Below are 17334 nucleotides of genomic sequence, written 5' to 3'. Positions count from 1 at the left end.
GGACATCAGCCCTCATTACACTGCATTTGTGAAATTACATTTGAAACGGGCAAAAAGGCGGACAAAGAATTGTGCCATGTTGGACATTTCCAACACATTTTAAAGGGGATTTTGCCTTATTTTTCTCCAAGCTGGCATCTCTCAGTCATCAATTATATAGATATATCGATCCACGAAGCAAGCTGCAGATTCTCCAATATTGAAAAATTTCAGACTTCATCAATTTTTCCCATTGCAGAGTTTCTTTATCGCAATTATTTATGCTTTGATTGATACCTCCCCCCGCCTCTCTATACCATTGGAGGTCTACTTCATCACTGGAGGAAAACAATTTCATCCACTGGCTCCACCTCATTCTCCATTCGACTGTAGAGAGAGTGTGTAGGGGGGCAACAAGCTTTATACTCATTCCTGCAGGCTGCAAGTCAACAGTCTAAAAAGCATCTCTTCAATCTGTGGAGAAAAAAAAAAGGAGGAGTTGGGTTTTGGGCAGCTACTGCACAAAAGAGAGAAACCACCGAAATCTGCAAGTATTGTCTGGCACTGGAGAGGGAGATGGAGGAGTGAAAGATCAGAGCAACAGGGGTAAGCCTCTCCGGATTTTCAAAGTGATTACCTCTGGGAGTGAAGCCGTCGCTTACATCTGCAATTATCACGTCCATTTATCTATTGATGAAGGACTGGTGATGGTTACGCTTGATGGTTTTTGTTAATCGAGAGATTCAGCTGTTTTTCTCATAAAGGAAATCATTATGTAAATCAATTTTACCTCCCCCAAGGAGCTCAGTGCTTTTGTTTATAGCTTCACGGCAAAGAATTTTCCAGCCTGAACAGTGGGACAGCTGCACATAAGGACTCCAGTCGCCGCTACCTGGAATTTGCGATACATAAATCTGGAGATGTTTGTGGAGAAAGCCACTGTGTGTAAATTGGAGATGTCTAGGACAGGCTACTAAGAAACGTCATCTGGTAATGAAGCACCTGCCTTGACACAAGCAATTATGGTTAAAGCACCCACATCCGAAGCAGTCGCCCTGGGACCACGCAAAGACCATGATTCCCAAGAGACCCGTCTCCAAAACACTGAGTCCAGCTCGCTTAAACCAACGTGGAAGGAGATCACGTTAGATTTCGTAATGAGGACCAAGATCCACGGTTTGAAGTTTGTCTTCTCTCCAGACAAGTCGAAACCGCAGCGAGTTATCTGGATCATGGCCTTCTTTGTTTGTTTCAGTCTCCTGTGCACCTGGTCCTCGAATCGAATCGTCTATCTAATGTCTTACCCCGCTATCACAAAGATTTACATGGTGTGGGCTCACAACATGTCCTTCCCAGCTGTTACTTTTTGCAATAAAAATGTGTTCCGCGTGTCCTCTCTGACCAAGCATGACCTGTATCACAGCGGCTACTGGATGGACCTCATGTACCCTAATCACACAGTGATGGAGAGGAGCATGTCTATCCTTAAAGACAGCCACAAGCAGGGTCTCCTGAGCCTGCTGGACTTCGACAGCTACAACCCGCCCCCTGATTACAGCATCAACACCACCGAGATGATGGGGCGCCTCGGCCACCAGTTGGAGGACATGCTGCTGGAGTGCAGGTTCCGAGGGGAAACCTGCACCTACAAAAACTTCAGCACTGTATGTATGGAAAGAAAGATGGTGTTTGTCAGGTGTGGGTATGAATCTCGTTTACAAGGTTTATTAATAATTCATGTGAAGCATTCTCTCGGGGTGTTTTAAAGGTGTTGAAGTTTCAAAGCTGCAAACAAACCTGTTTTTGCCTCTTAGACATAAAAGCTTTTCTCTTATTAAACTTCCTGTCTTCAAAAAGTCACTCAAGGAAACAGATACAATGTTATTTTTATGTTGTGGTGGAAAATGTCATCATCACAGACTTCAGTGTCTACAGTGTTTGCAGCTTGTCATTTGGTTATATTCACCTTTGCGAGTTCTTGAATATCCACTATCCATTTTGCTTTATAACCTGTGACAACGATATTAAGGAAGAAATATTAGAGCATATATAATTCAGACATCGTAAATCACTTGGAATACATATTTTAGCTTCCCTAATTGAACATCTGCAGAGCGTGAGAAGTATATGGTTTTGTTTTTAAAAATGCAGCTGAGTTTCCGATTTAAAACACCAGATGTATGTCTATTACACCCATTCATTTTGGAGTAAGCACTGAATGCTGCATTGAGGGAGTGGATGATGTTTTTAAATCATAGACGCTCTATTCAGAATGATATAATATTTCAACCAAAAGCTTTTAACGCAGCAATTGAAAAGTGTAGTAAGTATGCATGCAGTTTGACTCATTTATTTCTGCAGTACTAAGAATAATTTAAATCTGAGAACACATTCGTAGACTTAAGACACTAACCTGTCGTCGGCGTCACATTTAACCACTGGCCTTTGTAGGTATGAACATCTATAAAAACAGAGTGGGGCCGAACATAATTGGAATGTCATTCAAACCTCAATATGGCCTACTGCAATTTTCAAATAGCAGGAGGTGCAATGTTTATTAAAGGCTAAATGTGTGTCAAAATACCATTTTAAATTAAATATTGCCATGCTGTAGAGATGTTCTGGCCTACACATTATATTCTATAGACTTAAGAGAACATATTTGGTACATATCACGGATGCCTTTCAATGAAAATGAGAATAATGATGACAACTAGAATTCTGTCTCATATCCCAATTGCAATATCAGTCACAATAATCACAATTATATCTTTATTTTAAATCGTTCAGTTCCCTAATACTGATTTATAAAAATCAAACATGTAACTGTGACTACTTCAACTTTTAGTCTTGTACACTGCAGTAGGTCAGCTTTTCATTGGGGCTTCCCTGTTTTACACAAACCAGTTGAACTACTTTAGATCGGGGCCCTAATTATTTTAGCTATGTCGTGCGCCTGTGGTGTGACCGAATGACATTAGCTTTTCATCTCAACTTGAATCTGAATCTTTAAAAATCAGGCCTCTAGTCACTTTGCAGACCTCATTATACAGCCAGCAGGGGCAAAGGACCAAAGAGCTGTCTTATCTGTCTGTGTCTGGACATGCAACACTGACTTTGATCTCTTGAGATCAGCTTTGCTGGTTGAGTTTTTGCAGTAGCCCACCTTACAACACTCGGTAGTGAAAAATAATCATTAGAAGACATATCTTTCCTTCCCAATTTCATGTCAGGGTGCTACATATATGGCCAATTATTAATACCATTTATTGAATTTCCAAAATGTGGAACTATTCCTGTAAAGTAAAAAATCCTCTTTCACACTTGATTTGAAGATGAGACGGGGATATTAAAACTTAATCAAGTAATGGATTCAGAACTGGCAGAACTTGACATTTCTGCATCACTCCAGTCAGTGAGACAGATACGCTGGCACCCCCTCTTTTCTGTTATATTTAAACGAGCCCAAATCCAATTTATCTTGTCAAATTCATCCCATCTAAACTTGCAAATTGAACCCTCTCCGAATGTGCACAGTAATCCAACACTTTTTCACTTTTCAGAATCTTTTTATTACCATATTTGAACAGCTGTGATCAGGTTACTCAACCGGTAGTCACATTACAGACTGAAAAGTCAAGAAAAAAAATTATGCCAGCAGTCACAGTTTCTTGTCAAGGTGCTACATGCATGGTGCATTTTTATAGGTCAGGTAAGGATGTATGGACAACCATGATCATTAATGTAGGAAGTATGTCTGGATGTAGAAAAAAGGTTGTAATCATTGTAACTGAATACTGATTCTGAAAATGAACTATTAAAAAATAATGTTGAAATAAAACTGCACTGAAATAATTTACTTTGAAAACCGTTTGAATTAAAATTTCCAGAAGTTGATTTTAAAATTTGGTGTCTGAAATCTGCCAATGCAATTTGAGCAACCTGTTTTTTGTTGGCTTAATTAAAGGCACTGTACTCATTAACATTAATATAGCAGCAAACAAATATGTTCTATTTAAAGGTGCCCTGAGAAGAGAATGACGTCACGCTCCTCTGTGTGTGTTTCTCTGTTGTTTGTCATGATAAACAGTCCAGCCCCATGTGCATGTTAGGGCATGAAACGGGGGTATTTGACGTATTGGGGTGAGAGACATACAGAGGCAATCCCAGTCCACTTTTCAGTATTTTAAGTACAGCTCTTCTAAGCATGAATTTAAACAACTTCAGTGCTTTTTCTCTTTGTGTCTTTGTCTCCTAATTGAGCCCTTGAATTTTCTTCGTAAAACCTAGAAAATTATTCAAAAATCAAGTTTTTGAAATTGCAAAAATTTAAATGATGTAATAGAAATGTAAATTAATTTTCATTAAAATTCATACATGTTTGTCAAAGTAAAACATTTCAGTGCTATAAATTCAGTGGTATTAATCTACAACCGTTCTGTAACAGTAAATATTTAATAGTGACTACTAGATATTTTGTTTTTAAAATTTAAATATTTTCTGAGAATCTTTATTAGCTTTCCATATTTTTTTTATAAATGTATGGTTTTCCGTCTCCTTATCAACACTCACCCCATTTAAATATGTAATTGTTTTCTGTGTAACTTTTTATTGCCATTGTATCAACCCAGACCAAGACTAGTGCTCATTCTAGGTGGGGGAGCTGTCACTATAGTTAACTTAATGCATGGGGTGCCCTGGTAGCTCACCTGGTAGGGTGTGTGCACTTATAAGGCCCTTATTACCTATTAACTGATGCTTATGGACCTTAATATAATGTGTTTAATAGTGTTGCATAACCAATCAAGTATACAGTCTGATTATTTTGAATTGAATGAATGCCTCAAGCTGTATTCAAAATGTTAAGCTTAACTATAGAGTTTAGTTAAAAAATAGAAATATTTCTAATCATGATACAAATGTATTCTTGGCAAAAGATGGAGAATTTTCCAATCACAGGGAAAATCCATAAACTGGGGGGGGGGGGAACGGCAGTGCTGAAGCAAAAGCTGAAAATAAATAACTCAAGCAAACTGAATGAATTAAATCAGAAAGATATTTGGTGTAAGCAAACATACTGGCACAGGTTGGGTCTCGCAAGAAGTTTGAGGGAATCGTTCAGAAACCAGAGCTGAAGTGTGTTTGTGCGTCCAGAGACCCTCCAACGCAGATGTTTCTCATTTAATGACGGCAAAAAAGTACATTCGCTCTAAGTTACTCGAGGGAAATTTGGAGTGAAATTGGGTAAAGATTGATAGCTGGCTGCTGCTAAGGAAAGTCAATTAATTCCTCAAATCAGAGCCAGGTGCCTGTTTAAAGTGGCTACTGCTTTTTCTGATAATCACAAAGCCTTTGCAATGATTAGCTGTTCCGCACAATTACAGGTTGACATGTAATACATCTCGCACAGGTGCACAGTGGAAGGGGTTTGACTTTTTAATTTACGCTCCTGCCTTTTCTGTGCTCCTTTCTTTTCAGATTTACACACGCTACGGAAAATGCTACACATTCAACTCTGGATTGGACGGCAATCCTTTGTTGACCACATTAAAAGGTGGCACGGGGAACGGCTTGGAGATTATGTTGGATATTCAGCAGGATGAATACCTGCCTGTTTGGGGCGAGACAGGTCAGTGCAGCTTCTTCTTTCATTGGAACATTATTTATGAAAATCCCTCGATTTTGTTGGGGTACCCTGGAAACCCCTTCACCTACTCTTCTTGTTCCTTGTCATTTCTTTAACATGTGGATGTTTCGCTTCTTATGGATAACAAAATTCCAAGATGCTCCCGGTTTTTGTCATTTACCTTACTGCTAAATGTCTGCGGAATTTGCACTACACAAATAGCATATTTAATAGCACATCATCTTAATGTGTTTCCAGGTCTACAAACTGACATCAGGTCTAATAAATTGTTTTCATTGACATATTGTCCTCAATTTATGGCAGACAACAACACCCGCGGTATCAAACATTCATAAACTATACAGCATGTAATAAATCTTTGGTTGTAAATCTGTTAAATACTGATCCACCACACTAGAATATTAGTTTCTCTCTGCTATCAGCTTTCAGCATGGGCTTTAGAAGCACTTAGCATCAGTGCCAGAGCCAAAAAAGCGGGTTTCCATGGGCGACCACACTTGTTACATTTTCTGGCGTGCTGTATCCACAGATGAGACCTCCTACGAAGCAGGCATCAAGGTTCAGATCCACAGCCAGGACGAGCCGCCCTTCATTGACCAACTGGGATTTGGTGTGGCCCCTGGTTTTCAAACTTTTGTGTCATGTCAACAGCAACTGGTACCTAATGTTCAGCCTCCTCCCCTCCAACGTCAACCTTTTTTTTTGCTCCGCTTCATTCTGTGTTTGTTCCCAAAATCCTCACCAGCCAGTGCCCATTACCTCTGTGTCACAGAGCCTGGAGCAAAATCAGATCTTTGATTCACGCTGAATGGCAAATGTGCAGTAAAGGTGTTATCCAAACACCCAACGTTTCTGGGTACATGAAACTAAGGGATTACAGTACAGCAGCCAAGGAATATTGATATAGCAGGGCCAAGTAATGACTGGATGTAAGCATATAAGCATACTGTGCTTATCTGAGCCAAAAGAACCTCAGACTATACAAAGATATCTGGCGGCTCATGGTGTTTGCTTTACTTTTCGTATTGAGTCTTAACTACTTTTATCATGGCAAGAAAATATGAATACAGCTTATTTGAATGCTGTGAAAATGGTCACTAGTGACACAATCAAAGAGAAGGCAGAGAAAAAACACTCAAAATTCACACAGACATGATCAGCAGGCTTTAATGATTAAAACATTAACTCAGAGTAATAAATAATACACCTAAATGTAAAGTGTTTGAAGAGATAATTAACAATTTCTTATATTTAACTCCCTGAAAGGAATTCTTTAATTATTATGGATGATTTTTCTCACTAAAAGTATTGCTAAAACAGCATTTAGCTAAATGCAGGCTGCTTTAAAGACTCACTATAAATAACTGACCTCTAAAAGACATGCTGTATCTTGAGGGGAAAATAATCAAATTATTGTGTTTTTATGTTAAATAGAACCATAAAAAAGAAGCTTGGTATCGTATTAGTACCATCGTATTAGTTTATTTCTTAATTCCACAAACACTCAAAGTATGCGTCACTGGATGAGAAAGATTACCCGTAGCTATTTTGAAGACATATTTTAAAATGTAATATGATTTCAGGACACAGTAAAATAAGGGTATTAGTACACAGTATCAAGGGAAACAAAAAGGGCTGTGGCAGGTTTGGTAGAAAATTGGTTCACTATCCTTTCACTACCGTCATTGAGGGACAAAATGTAATGACAATAGTGAAGTCCAAATTGATTGACTGATTGCCTGTGTGCAAGGTCATAACACTGAGCCCACATGGATGTCCAGTTATGAAACTGTACAACAGTTGATGATGTTGCCAAGACAACACAATCAAATTTTGCCTCTTTTGTCTACGACTGAATAGCACACAAGCCAAACAACAGTCTTTTGATTTTCAGAGAGAAACGGTGACAGAATAGGGAGATATCCTCCGACAAACAAAACACCCTCATTGTTAGTCACAAGAAAATGGCGCCAGTGCCACAAAGCATTTTCTGCAATGATTACCTTCGAGACCAAGTGTGTTTTTGTATTGTGCCACAGGCTCATTAAAATTTCCACAACACAATCACTCCTTGTGAAGTCTCGAAGTAAAGGATACTCCAGCGGTAGATCTTATTCATTACTTCAGAGATTAATCGAGCCTAATTTAAATGATTTTGCTCCTAAAGTTAATGGTCTTGGTCAGTTCATGAGCATGTGATAAATGATCAAATAAAACCTTCCACTACTGTTATAGCAGAATAACATGGGATGATTGAGGCAGAGTTTGGGCTTCTAAGAACAGACACTTGGACACCACAAACATGAATAAACTCTATTTTTGGGGAAGCAGTTTTGAAACATGTAATCCTTCTTTCTCGCTCTTTCATAAAAAGCTCCGACTATATCATCATTCAGCCCTCTCCAAGTGAATCTGATCTATTAATCGCCGTCACAAAAGATTCCCCCTGAAAGCAACAGTGTATGGCTTGTCATTTATAATCATTTAGCGCCCACACTGGTGACAGCCCAAAGACGTGTTTACGACCTAAAAGATGGGCTGAATTAATTTGACTGTCATTAAAGTCTGGCCAGCGTTCATTTCAGTCAGTCTCCGGCGGGTACAGTGACACCGCTCACAGTGTAATAATAGACAGCTGGGTGAAGCACTTAAGACTTAAAAAATTCATTTGTGAAATTTTTCTCAGAGGAATTGGATTTTTAAAAGGAAGCTATGAGTTGTGAGCTTGGAGAGACATGAATACCATGAAATTTGTGTGGAATTATGTAATGGTTGAAGCGGACCTGGGTCGTCACTCAATCTCGAGTGGATATGAGATGGGAATGGCTGAATGACAACCCACTGCCACACCAGTGCGGCCCAGTTTTCAGGCACCGCCGGGAGTTGTGGCTCTTTTGTTGTTATACTGACACCAGGTTGTCTTTCTGTCTGATGGGTGGACCGCTTTCTTTTCCCTCGCCTTGCTGTTGCTCCTTTATGATTCTGATAATGATATGGGCTGTGTTCCCTCACCCCCTCGCCCTAGATGAGACGTCCTATGAGGCCGGCATAAAGGTACAGCTTCACACTCAGTCAGAGCCTCCTTTCCTCCATGAGCTGGGCTTCGGGGTCGCCCCCGGCTTCCAAACGTTCGTTTCCAGCCAAGAGCAGAGGGTAGCGTATCTGACTGTTTGGGCTTGCTGCATGTCACAAATAGACCACCCCCTCCCCACCCCACCACCCGAGGAATGGATCCATCTTTCCCCCCTCTGTGTGGCCGAAGCAACGACATCCAACAACATCTGCAGTCTGCCCTTGTCGTCATCGTCTTCTCTGTTTTAATAGATGTCAGTAAAGAGTAGCTAACAGGTTACACTCCAGCTTTAATCCATTCATGCAAGTCTGTATCTTCATCAAAGCTGTTGTTTGGCTTTACCCTTTCATCATCATCATCATCATCATCATCATGTACAGTTCTGTTAACATTTTTTTTTTTTGCCTTCCACTGGAGCTCTACTCAATGTCATCTGGAGGAACCAGACGATGTGATTCATTAGGTTTTATTACCCATGAATACTCTTTTTCTTTTTAACTCTAGCTATGAGAGTCTGTGGGTTACAAATGGAGTTCAATAAAGGTTAAATAATGTTTGCCAGTTTAAGTCCACTCCTTCAGCGAATTGCACTCTATCTCTGTCATTTCTATTGACTAAAATGACCGTTAGATTGTCAGACTTAACCTGCTTAGAGCTGATGGAGATGATTGGGAGTTACAGTGAACCATAATGTGACAATAGCAGCATCAATTCTCTGTGAAATTTGTCAGGAAAAAGGCCTTTAGAATTGATTGCTGGCTAGCTCCCACTGCAATTAGTAGCGATATGCGCCAATGCCCAAGCAAGGATCGGTAGCCTTCATAAATGATTGGTTGTTTTTTGTCGTGAAAATGAGTACTAGGCATTCATTCCCATTAATTGCTGTAAACAAGACTTTTAAAGCGCACGGAAAATCTTTCTGGAGGTTACATGTTGGCACACCAAAAGAGAAGTCCCTTTAAAATGTTGAAGTGAGCTCTAAACAGATGACACACACACACACACACACACACACACACACACAGGGCGCATCACTGCAGTTATAAGACGAGCACCATGGGTTTAATGTTTCTGAACCAAAACCTTAAAATTCAGGCATTACGTATTCCTCATTAGTGGATTAATTTAAAATTCCCAGAGTTACTTATAAATGTAATGACCTGCTCTTCACCTTTCAATTAGCTGAGAGTTTTTACCTCTTATGAGACTGCAGACCTAATTTCATTGTTTAATTTGCAAGGTTTTGCGGTCCAAGTTCCATAATAAACTCTAATAGGCTTCGATTAGAAAATCTAAATAGTTAACAATAGTAGTAATAGTTAATAGTTAACTTCAACAATGAAAACCACTTTTATAAGCTTCTGGAGAGTAGTTTATTTATTGGGAATTCATCAAATATCCACTATAAAATAGGATGTAACACTGTATAATATATGTTTAATTCAGTACAATTCATTTTTTTGTTCATTCGAAAACTGTTTATTGTTCTGAATTGTGTCTCGGGGTTGTAAAATTTGTCCATTGATTGTGGTGTCCTGTCTAAATCTACATATTTTACAGATTTCTATTAAGCCTGTCTCTATTCCCATGGTATTCTGCTTCCTACCGGGGACTAGACCTGCATCAGTAATGTTCTGCATGATGTCTGCTTGCTGCTATACATGAGCAAATACTGTTGTCCTGAGCGGACATTTTGTGCCAATATTGTCTCGGTGCATATTTTCATTTAATGCTTCTGTATTATTATTATTTATTTATTTTCTGTTTGAGACATTTGTGTTGGGTTTTTGTCAGCCTGTCGTTCCACCTTTTTACTTCTGCCGTACTGGGCTTTTATGTTATTCATTGTAATCCTGTGTGCTGATGTACTGAGGGAAAACATGTGCCATTTGCTCTTTCAGCTTCAGTACCTTCCTCCGCCTTGGGGAGATTGCAAGTCTACTCCCATAGACTCTGAATACTTCTCCACGTACAGCATCACCGCCTGCCGCATTGACTGTGAAACCCGGTACCTGCTGGAGAACTGCAACTGCAGGATGGTTCACATGCCTGGTAGGATTTCAGAAAGATGTGACCAATTAAAACATGTTGCAAGTATTATACGTGTAATTATTCTCACCTTTAATGTTATTTCAAACAGGGACCTCCACAGTTTGCACACCCGAGCAGTACAAAGACTGTGCTGACCCAGCTTTAGGTGAGCCCACACACAAAATATAAGTGTTATAGATTTGCATTAATGTCTGCATTCAACCGAGTGTTCAGCAGCTGTGCCAAGAGGCTATCCAAGCCTTTATATAAAACCTCTGTAGCTTAAACTCGAAATTACTTTAATCTCAGACAGTGCTGAACCAAAAAATAATAAAGTAAAATTATTGTTTAAAAATTCCATTAGGGAGATTTGTGATGTGTCTAAGCTTGGCTGATGTCAAATAAATCTCACAGAGCTTCTTTTTTTTTTGTCTCCCTCTGTATTATAGCTTTAGTCATTATTTGCTTTCATGGAAAGTGAACGATGGCAGCGTATTTAGTTTCTTCATTTGTGTGCAGAGATATTTTTAGAGAGCCTCTGTATGCAGGTTTGTTTGAGTCCTCGCAGTGATCACAATATTTTTAAATGACTTTGATCATCCACAGACTTTTTGGTAGAGAAAGACAACGATTACTGTGTCTGTCAGACACCCTGCAACATGACTCGCTATGGCAAGGAGCTGTCCATGGTTAAGATCCCCAGTAAGGCATCTGCTAAATATCTGGCTAAGAAATTCAACAAAACTGAGCAATATATCGGGTAAGTATTATGTGGTAGCAGTCCGTTTATTCAGATCTCAGACTCTTTTCGTTTTTTCTGTTGATGGATGTATGTACTGTGGCGTAGCATGACCTGGGTCTCCATCGTTCACCTTCAATGTAACAATAATGAGTGAGTCAGATAGTTATGCAGGAAATGTGAGAGCTACCAATTGGTGCAATGTAATATCACCAGAGATAAACTCTATAGGGCGTGCTCTTTCTGTCCTCTCTCCAGAGAAAATATATTGGTCATGGACATCTTCTTTGAAGCCCTGAATTATGAGAAGATTGAGCAGAAGAAGGCCTATGAAATTGCAGGGCTGCTTGGTAAGATTCTTCTTCTCAGTTTAATATAGGTTCACTGTGACAGAAAAAATGTGGTTGACCTCCATATCGGCACTCTCAGCGGGTCCCTGCCCAGATTCCACACCGTGTGTTCGCGCCTGGTGCTTTGAGACTTCCTCTTTGAACTTGTGAATTAGGCTGAGCACGTTTTCATTATCTGATGCTCTTGCAAGGACGACCGAGTTGGTTCTGATGAGGACTCTGGGCTGGATGGACACTTTTGATAATTTTTTTCCTCAGAATTCACTGAGAGATACTGAATTAGAAGTGCCAGTATGGGTAATGCTTTCATACACCATTGTTCAATTACTGTACTTCCCCATATCTGTCAATCTATCTTCTTCTAGGTGACATTGGAGGTCAGATGGGGCTGTTTATCGGAGCCAGTGTCTTAACAATACTGGAAATATTTGACTACCTATATGAGGTAAAACGATGGTTTACACTAATGTAAATGTAAACATGAAATTCAATTTATTCTTGTCCTGCTGTCTACAAAGGCAAATAGTTAAGTGTTACACTTTACAGCTAATTGATTTTTATTTTGAACGCATGTAAAATAAGTAATGTAATATATTTGTACTGTGTTTAATGTTAGTGGAATAGTTTGGCATTTTGTGAAATAAGCTTATTCAGAGGTTTTAGTCTGTGAATATGAATCTGCAGCCAACAACCAGTTAGCAAGGTTTAGCATAACGATTGGAAATGGGAAACTAGCTATCCTGGTTCTATCCAAAGGTAACACAACTACCTACGAGCATCTCTAAAGCTCAATAATTAACACTTTGTTTTGTTAATTTAATGCATACAAAAACAGTCATGTCAAATTTTGGCTTTCAAAGTACTATTTCCTGGTCCAAACCTCATATTTCTACAATGCCGCAGTGTTGTGTTCCCTGTTGTTTAAACAGATCTGAGTTTTTAAAAAACAATGTAATGGTCATTTTACCGCTTTCCTATTGATGAAAAGATGTCTCTCTGAAGAAAGAAGTGATCATAAAAGGTTTACAGGTTCAGCCATTGTTGTTTGTTTGTTAGAGCGTTTGGAGCAGGAAATAGTATTTTGAAAGGGTGTTACATCAGACTTATGGACCAGATTGTTCCCACCAAGAGATAGTCCAAAAACCACAAGTTGCAGTTCTTGCACTTCATCTTTTATACACATTAAATGAAAAAGCTAAAACGTGTTCATTCTTGAGCTTAAATGAGCTAACTGGCTGCTGCTTCATGTTTACTGTACAGACATTAAAGTGATATCAGTCATCTCAAGACAGCAAATATGTGAAATTTCTCAAAAAAATGCAAACTGAATATATATTTTTACAGCTGTCGCTAACACTAAATGTCACTGGCTATGATTGTATTCCATCTGTGAATAATTTTCATCTGATTTTGTTTTTGCATTTAGGTGTTTAAGGATAAGGTTTTGGGCTACTTCATACGCAAGAAAAGACCACAACGTTGTCAGAGCGACAATCTGGTAATTTTAGTCTCTCAGAATGCATTTGGTTGGATGAAACGATGAAAATGTGATGTATTGAATGAGCCTCAGGAACAATAGTGGCAACAAAAAAATGTCTGCTAACCCTGGAAATGCTTTTAATGAACAGCCGCAGAGAGAAAACTAAGCCACACAACAGTGTGTCATCATTAGTTTCAATTTCCCACACAGAAAAGATGTATTGCTCTTGAAAACATAATCATTAATAATATATGAACATTGTTTTTATTGCACAGTATGAATGCATAATCATTGTATTATGCTCGCGTGGTAGTTTATTTACATGGTGAATGTTACAGAGAAGCAGTCAAAATTATGTATTTTTGCAGATGGAATACAGATGCGTATTTACAAGGAGCAAACATACTTTGTAAGCCTCTTATTCCAAGGTTTTCTTGTCAAGTGTTTTGCTACTTGAGTTCCCTTAAACTACAAGTCGAAGTGAATTGTCTGGCCTGCTCTGGATTGACAGACTCGTAAACTGCTCTTACAATAATTAACGTTATAGGCCTTTTACCGTAGTTGTTCCCACACATTTACGCGCTGATGTCAGTATTTACGCAAACTACGGTAACTTCTCAGTGTCAGCCTCAATCATGTAATAACAGTTCACTTAGAGCGGGAGATGCTATTATTGTACTCTGGTTTTACTGCTTCATGTCTGCCAGTATAATCAGAGGAAATTCTCACCGGATACATGTAGAAGACTGAGCTGAAAACAGAACAAGATTAAGAGAGCTGGAGATTTTATTAACATTTTATGACCAACTCATTTTCAAAGACTTCAAGGCAATGAAACTCATTATAACTTCAATGTGAAAGCGAGAATAATGTGGGGCATATCTGCGCCGCCCTAAATCACAGTATTTTGTAGAGCCCAGCGGTTTAACACACTGCTGTCCAGAGGCACCTCCACTTCCCCTGCAGACTGCTATGTAAGCTTTATAGAGAGCAAGTTAAGAAATTATTTATAACTTTGTAATCAGTAATCAGCAAATTCTCAGCACATACTGCTGAATCAAATCCTTAAACAGGTCGTATCGTCACTGTGCTGAGGAAAAGATAGGCGAGATTATTATATTCAGTCCAAATTTAAATTGATGTTATGTTATTTGTGTTATTCTTACTACCAAGCTCAATGACGTTCCGGCACTTGTTCTTTCATATCTTTATATTATAGTTCAGATTACACACAACAACATCTCTAAAATATTTCTCTGTTTATGTGTATGGAATGCAACAGTCACATGTGTTCCCGGGTAGTGCCATGTTAGCTGACAAATTACAAGATGAGAAATGGTCTCTATAGAGCGTCTTCTGTCTGGAATATTCTGCAGATACAACGGTAAAACAGATCTAAATTCACCAAGATGTTTGGGAATCTGAATCTGGATCTGGATAATCTCACATACATGTTTGTTTTATTTGTTGTTGGTTGTTTGTGTTTTTAACAGTATATATTTGTTTTTTCTTATGTATTTTTAAAATGTTTTTACATTTGTGTCTTGTCCTGTTCATTTTATACTGTTAGATTTAATGCCAGTTTATTTCTAATTTCATTATTATTTTATGACTATAAGCCAACACATTCACACATTCACCACTTTCAAATTTCTCTAATAATAACTTCAGTGCAAATTAATTTAATTTTAAAGTCTAAACTGTAATAACCACTTACTGCAATCCAGTTCTTTCTAACACAAGGGGACCACTTATCGTGTTTCAAGTCCATATAACGGCTAAAAGCCACCAATCCCTCTCTGCAGCTCACTGTAGGGGTGGGAGCACCAACAAATGCTAAACATTTCCTTTTTTGTTGCTGTTTTAAGCAAAAGCATTTAAGCAAAAAGTGCAGACAGTTTCTTTTGTCCCTGAGTATATCGTATCCCCTGTTTGCATCCGTTATTGGCAACATTTTGGGAAATGCACGCTCTAATTCTTTGTTGTGACATGCAAGCCCAAGACGTTTGCACTTCCAGCAGTTGAACCCCCTTATTTGTCTTCAAATCAGTGAAAAAGCCACAAGGTTGTCTCTGCATGTGAGTTTGTGATCTTGCATGCATCAGTTGTCTCGGGTTCAGACTTGAGTTTGATAGCTCATGTGGCAGAAAAAGATTGAAACAAGTCGTTTGTTCTCTTTTGGAGAAGCGAAGAGATGTTCATTTAAGCCAACATTACACTGATAAAGGAGGTCATTTAAGTCACTCTGGTTTTGAAGTGGCAGTAGAAGAAGCATTTATTTTGTGGGCTGATATTTACAGAATGTCATGCTTTTGCTGGAGTCCTGTGTGATATTTACTGCACTCTACCCCATTCATGCCATATGTTCACATGCTTACAATAAACCATTCTTTACTTCCTTTCTCTCATATTCAATAACTGTTTTTTCAACTAGTCCATTGTCACATCTCCACCCAAACAACCCAACAGTAAAGTAATGAATTCAGGTATTAGACTCTATTTTGAGTGTGACTGTCATTCTCTTTAGTGATCGTCAACACTTCTGGATGACAGTAATCCTCTTTTGTTTTCCCCGCTTATTAAAAACACAACACAAATCTTACTTGCAACAGCCCATCTTCCTTCAGTACTTTAATGATACCACTGAGGGAGAAACTCTCTTGCAGTATTCCTGCACAAGTTGAACTATTAGCATTTACATTGTGTTTTATTTTCATTTCAGTCACCCTCACCCATCTTTCTTTTCATCATGTCTATTCCAGGAGTTTCCAGAGAACCCAACCAGCCCTGGTGTCACGCCTAATCATGCCCCAAGGTAGCACACCCCATTGATAATAGATGCTCCCTCCCACGCTGTCCTTCTCTTTCATACATTCTTGAGACCATTTCATACATCATTTCCTCACTTGCTACAAATAATTTGGTCAACAAAAAAAAATCGGGGTGAACCGCAGTGAGCATTTTAATATCTGCCGTCGTGTCAGGACAGGTCAGGTGTTTCTGAATGCATCGGCTCTACGGAAGTTGGCTGGATTCTCCAAGTGCATACAAATTTTACTCTCTGCACTATGCAACACATGCTCCTTCCACTGAATAATGATGCTTTCTTTCCCAATAGGATAAAGCGCAGTGATCCTGTGAAAACATATTACATATATATTGAATTGTTGTGCAAAACGATGAACCCACACAAGATCTATCTGTACCCTTGCCGCACAGAGGTCTATTTAGAGGCAATGCATTTGAAGCTCGTGCCGGATAACATCACTAGATGCATACTTTGTGATGTTATCACAGGTCTGCATGCAGTGAGTTTGCACAAAGTATAAATGGTTCTTTGTCTGCTGGAATAGCCAGTTATAGTATCAGGAGTTTTATACTCACACATACAGGGAAATGCAGACATGTGGATGTTTCAACTTCTGTAACTATAAGAATTGAAAATGCTAGTGTAAAAGAAAAAAAAAAACAGGACTAAAAATATTTTGTTTTTTTTCTCTTCTCCCTCCTTTCATTCATCTTTCCCCACCTTCCCCTGATTTTCTTTAACTCTCTTTTCACTACCTGTGAAACATGCGATGTGGCTGATCTTGGAACTTCCAAATATGTTGTATTCATTACCTCGTCGTTGTCCATTTTATATCCTATCCATGTTTCTGATTCTTTAATAATTCTGTTTCTGCACAATTTCTCTTCGTCACGTATGTTTTTTTTTTTTTTTTTACATGTTTCTCTGGGTCCCTACATCGTCCTGGTCGCTCTCATTTTACCTGTGGCTCATTTATTTCCTACATCATCATCATCATCATCATCATAATCATCACCACTCCCTTCATCGCTCCTCCCTTAACCCGTTTGAATTCGTCTGCCCTCCCTCCCCTCCCTCTGTTTTGCAGAGCACCTGTGACACCCTCCGGAGTCACTCGGACAGTCTCGGATTCACGCCGAACATGTTACCTCGTCACCCGACTCTAGGCAACTTTGAGGAGTTTGCTTGCTGACAACATAAAGTAGGGCTTGGGGGTAGGGCGGCAC

The 17334-nt window shown here is 39.0% G+C and overlaps 1 protein-coding gene across 1 annotated transcript; it reads left to right on the top strand.

Moving 5' to 3' along the window:
* Window positions 1–1001: 1001 nt before the first annotated feature.
* Window positions 1002–17274, top strand: asic1c (acid-sensing (proton-gated) ion channel 1c; the record flags this gene model as incomplete). Its single annotated transcript, XM_083928756.1, has 11 exons — window positions 1002–1643; window positions 5458–5608; window positions 6156–6283; window positions 10601–10751; window positions 10840–10896; window positions 11337–11490; window positions 11728–11819; window positions 12185–12264; window positions 13246–13317; window positions 16062–16114; window positions 17196–17274. 11 exons carry the CDS (start codon window positions 1002–1004, stop codon window positions 17272–17274), a joined length of 1659 nt encoding a protein of 552 aa, XP_083784882.1.
* Window positions 17275–17334: the final 60 nt, after the last annotated feature.

The sequence above is a fragment of the Echiichthys vipera genome, assembly GCF_963691815.1.
Source record: "Echiichthys vipera genome assembly, chromosome: 15".
Lineage (NCBI taxonomy): Eukaryota > Metazoa > Chordata > Actinopteri > Perciformes > Trachinidae > Echiichthys > Echiichthys vipera.
This window is presented reverse-complemented; position numbering and strand designations above follow the sequence as displayed.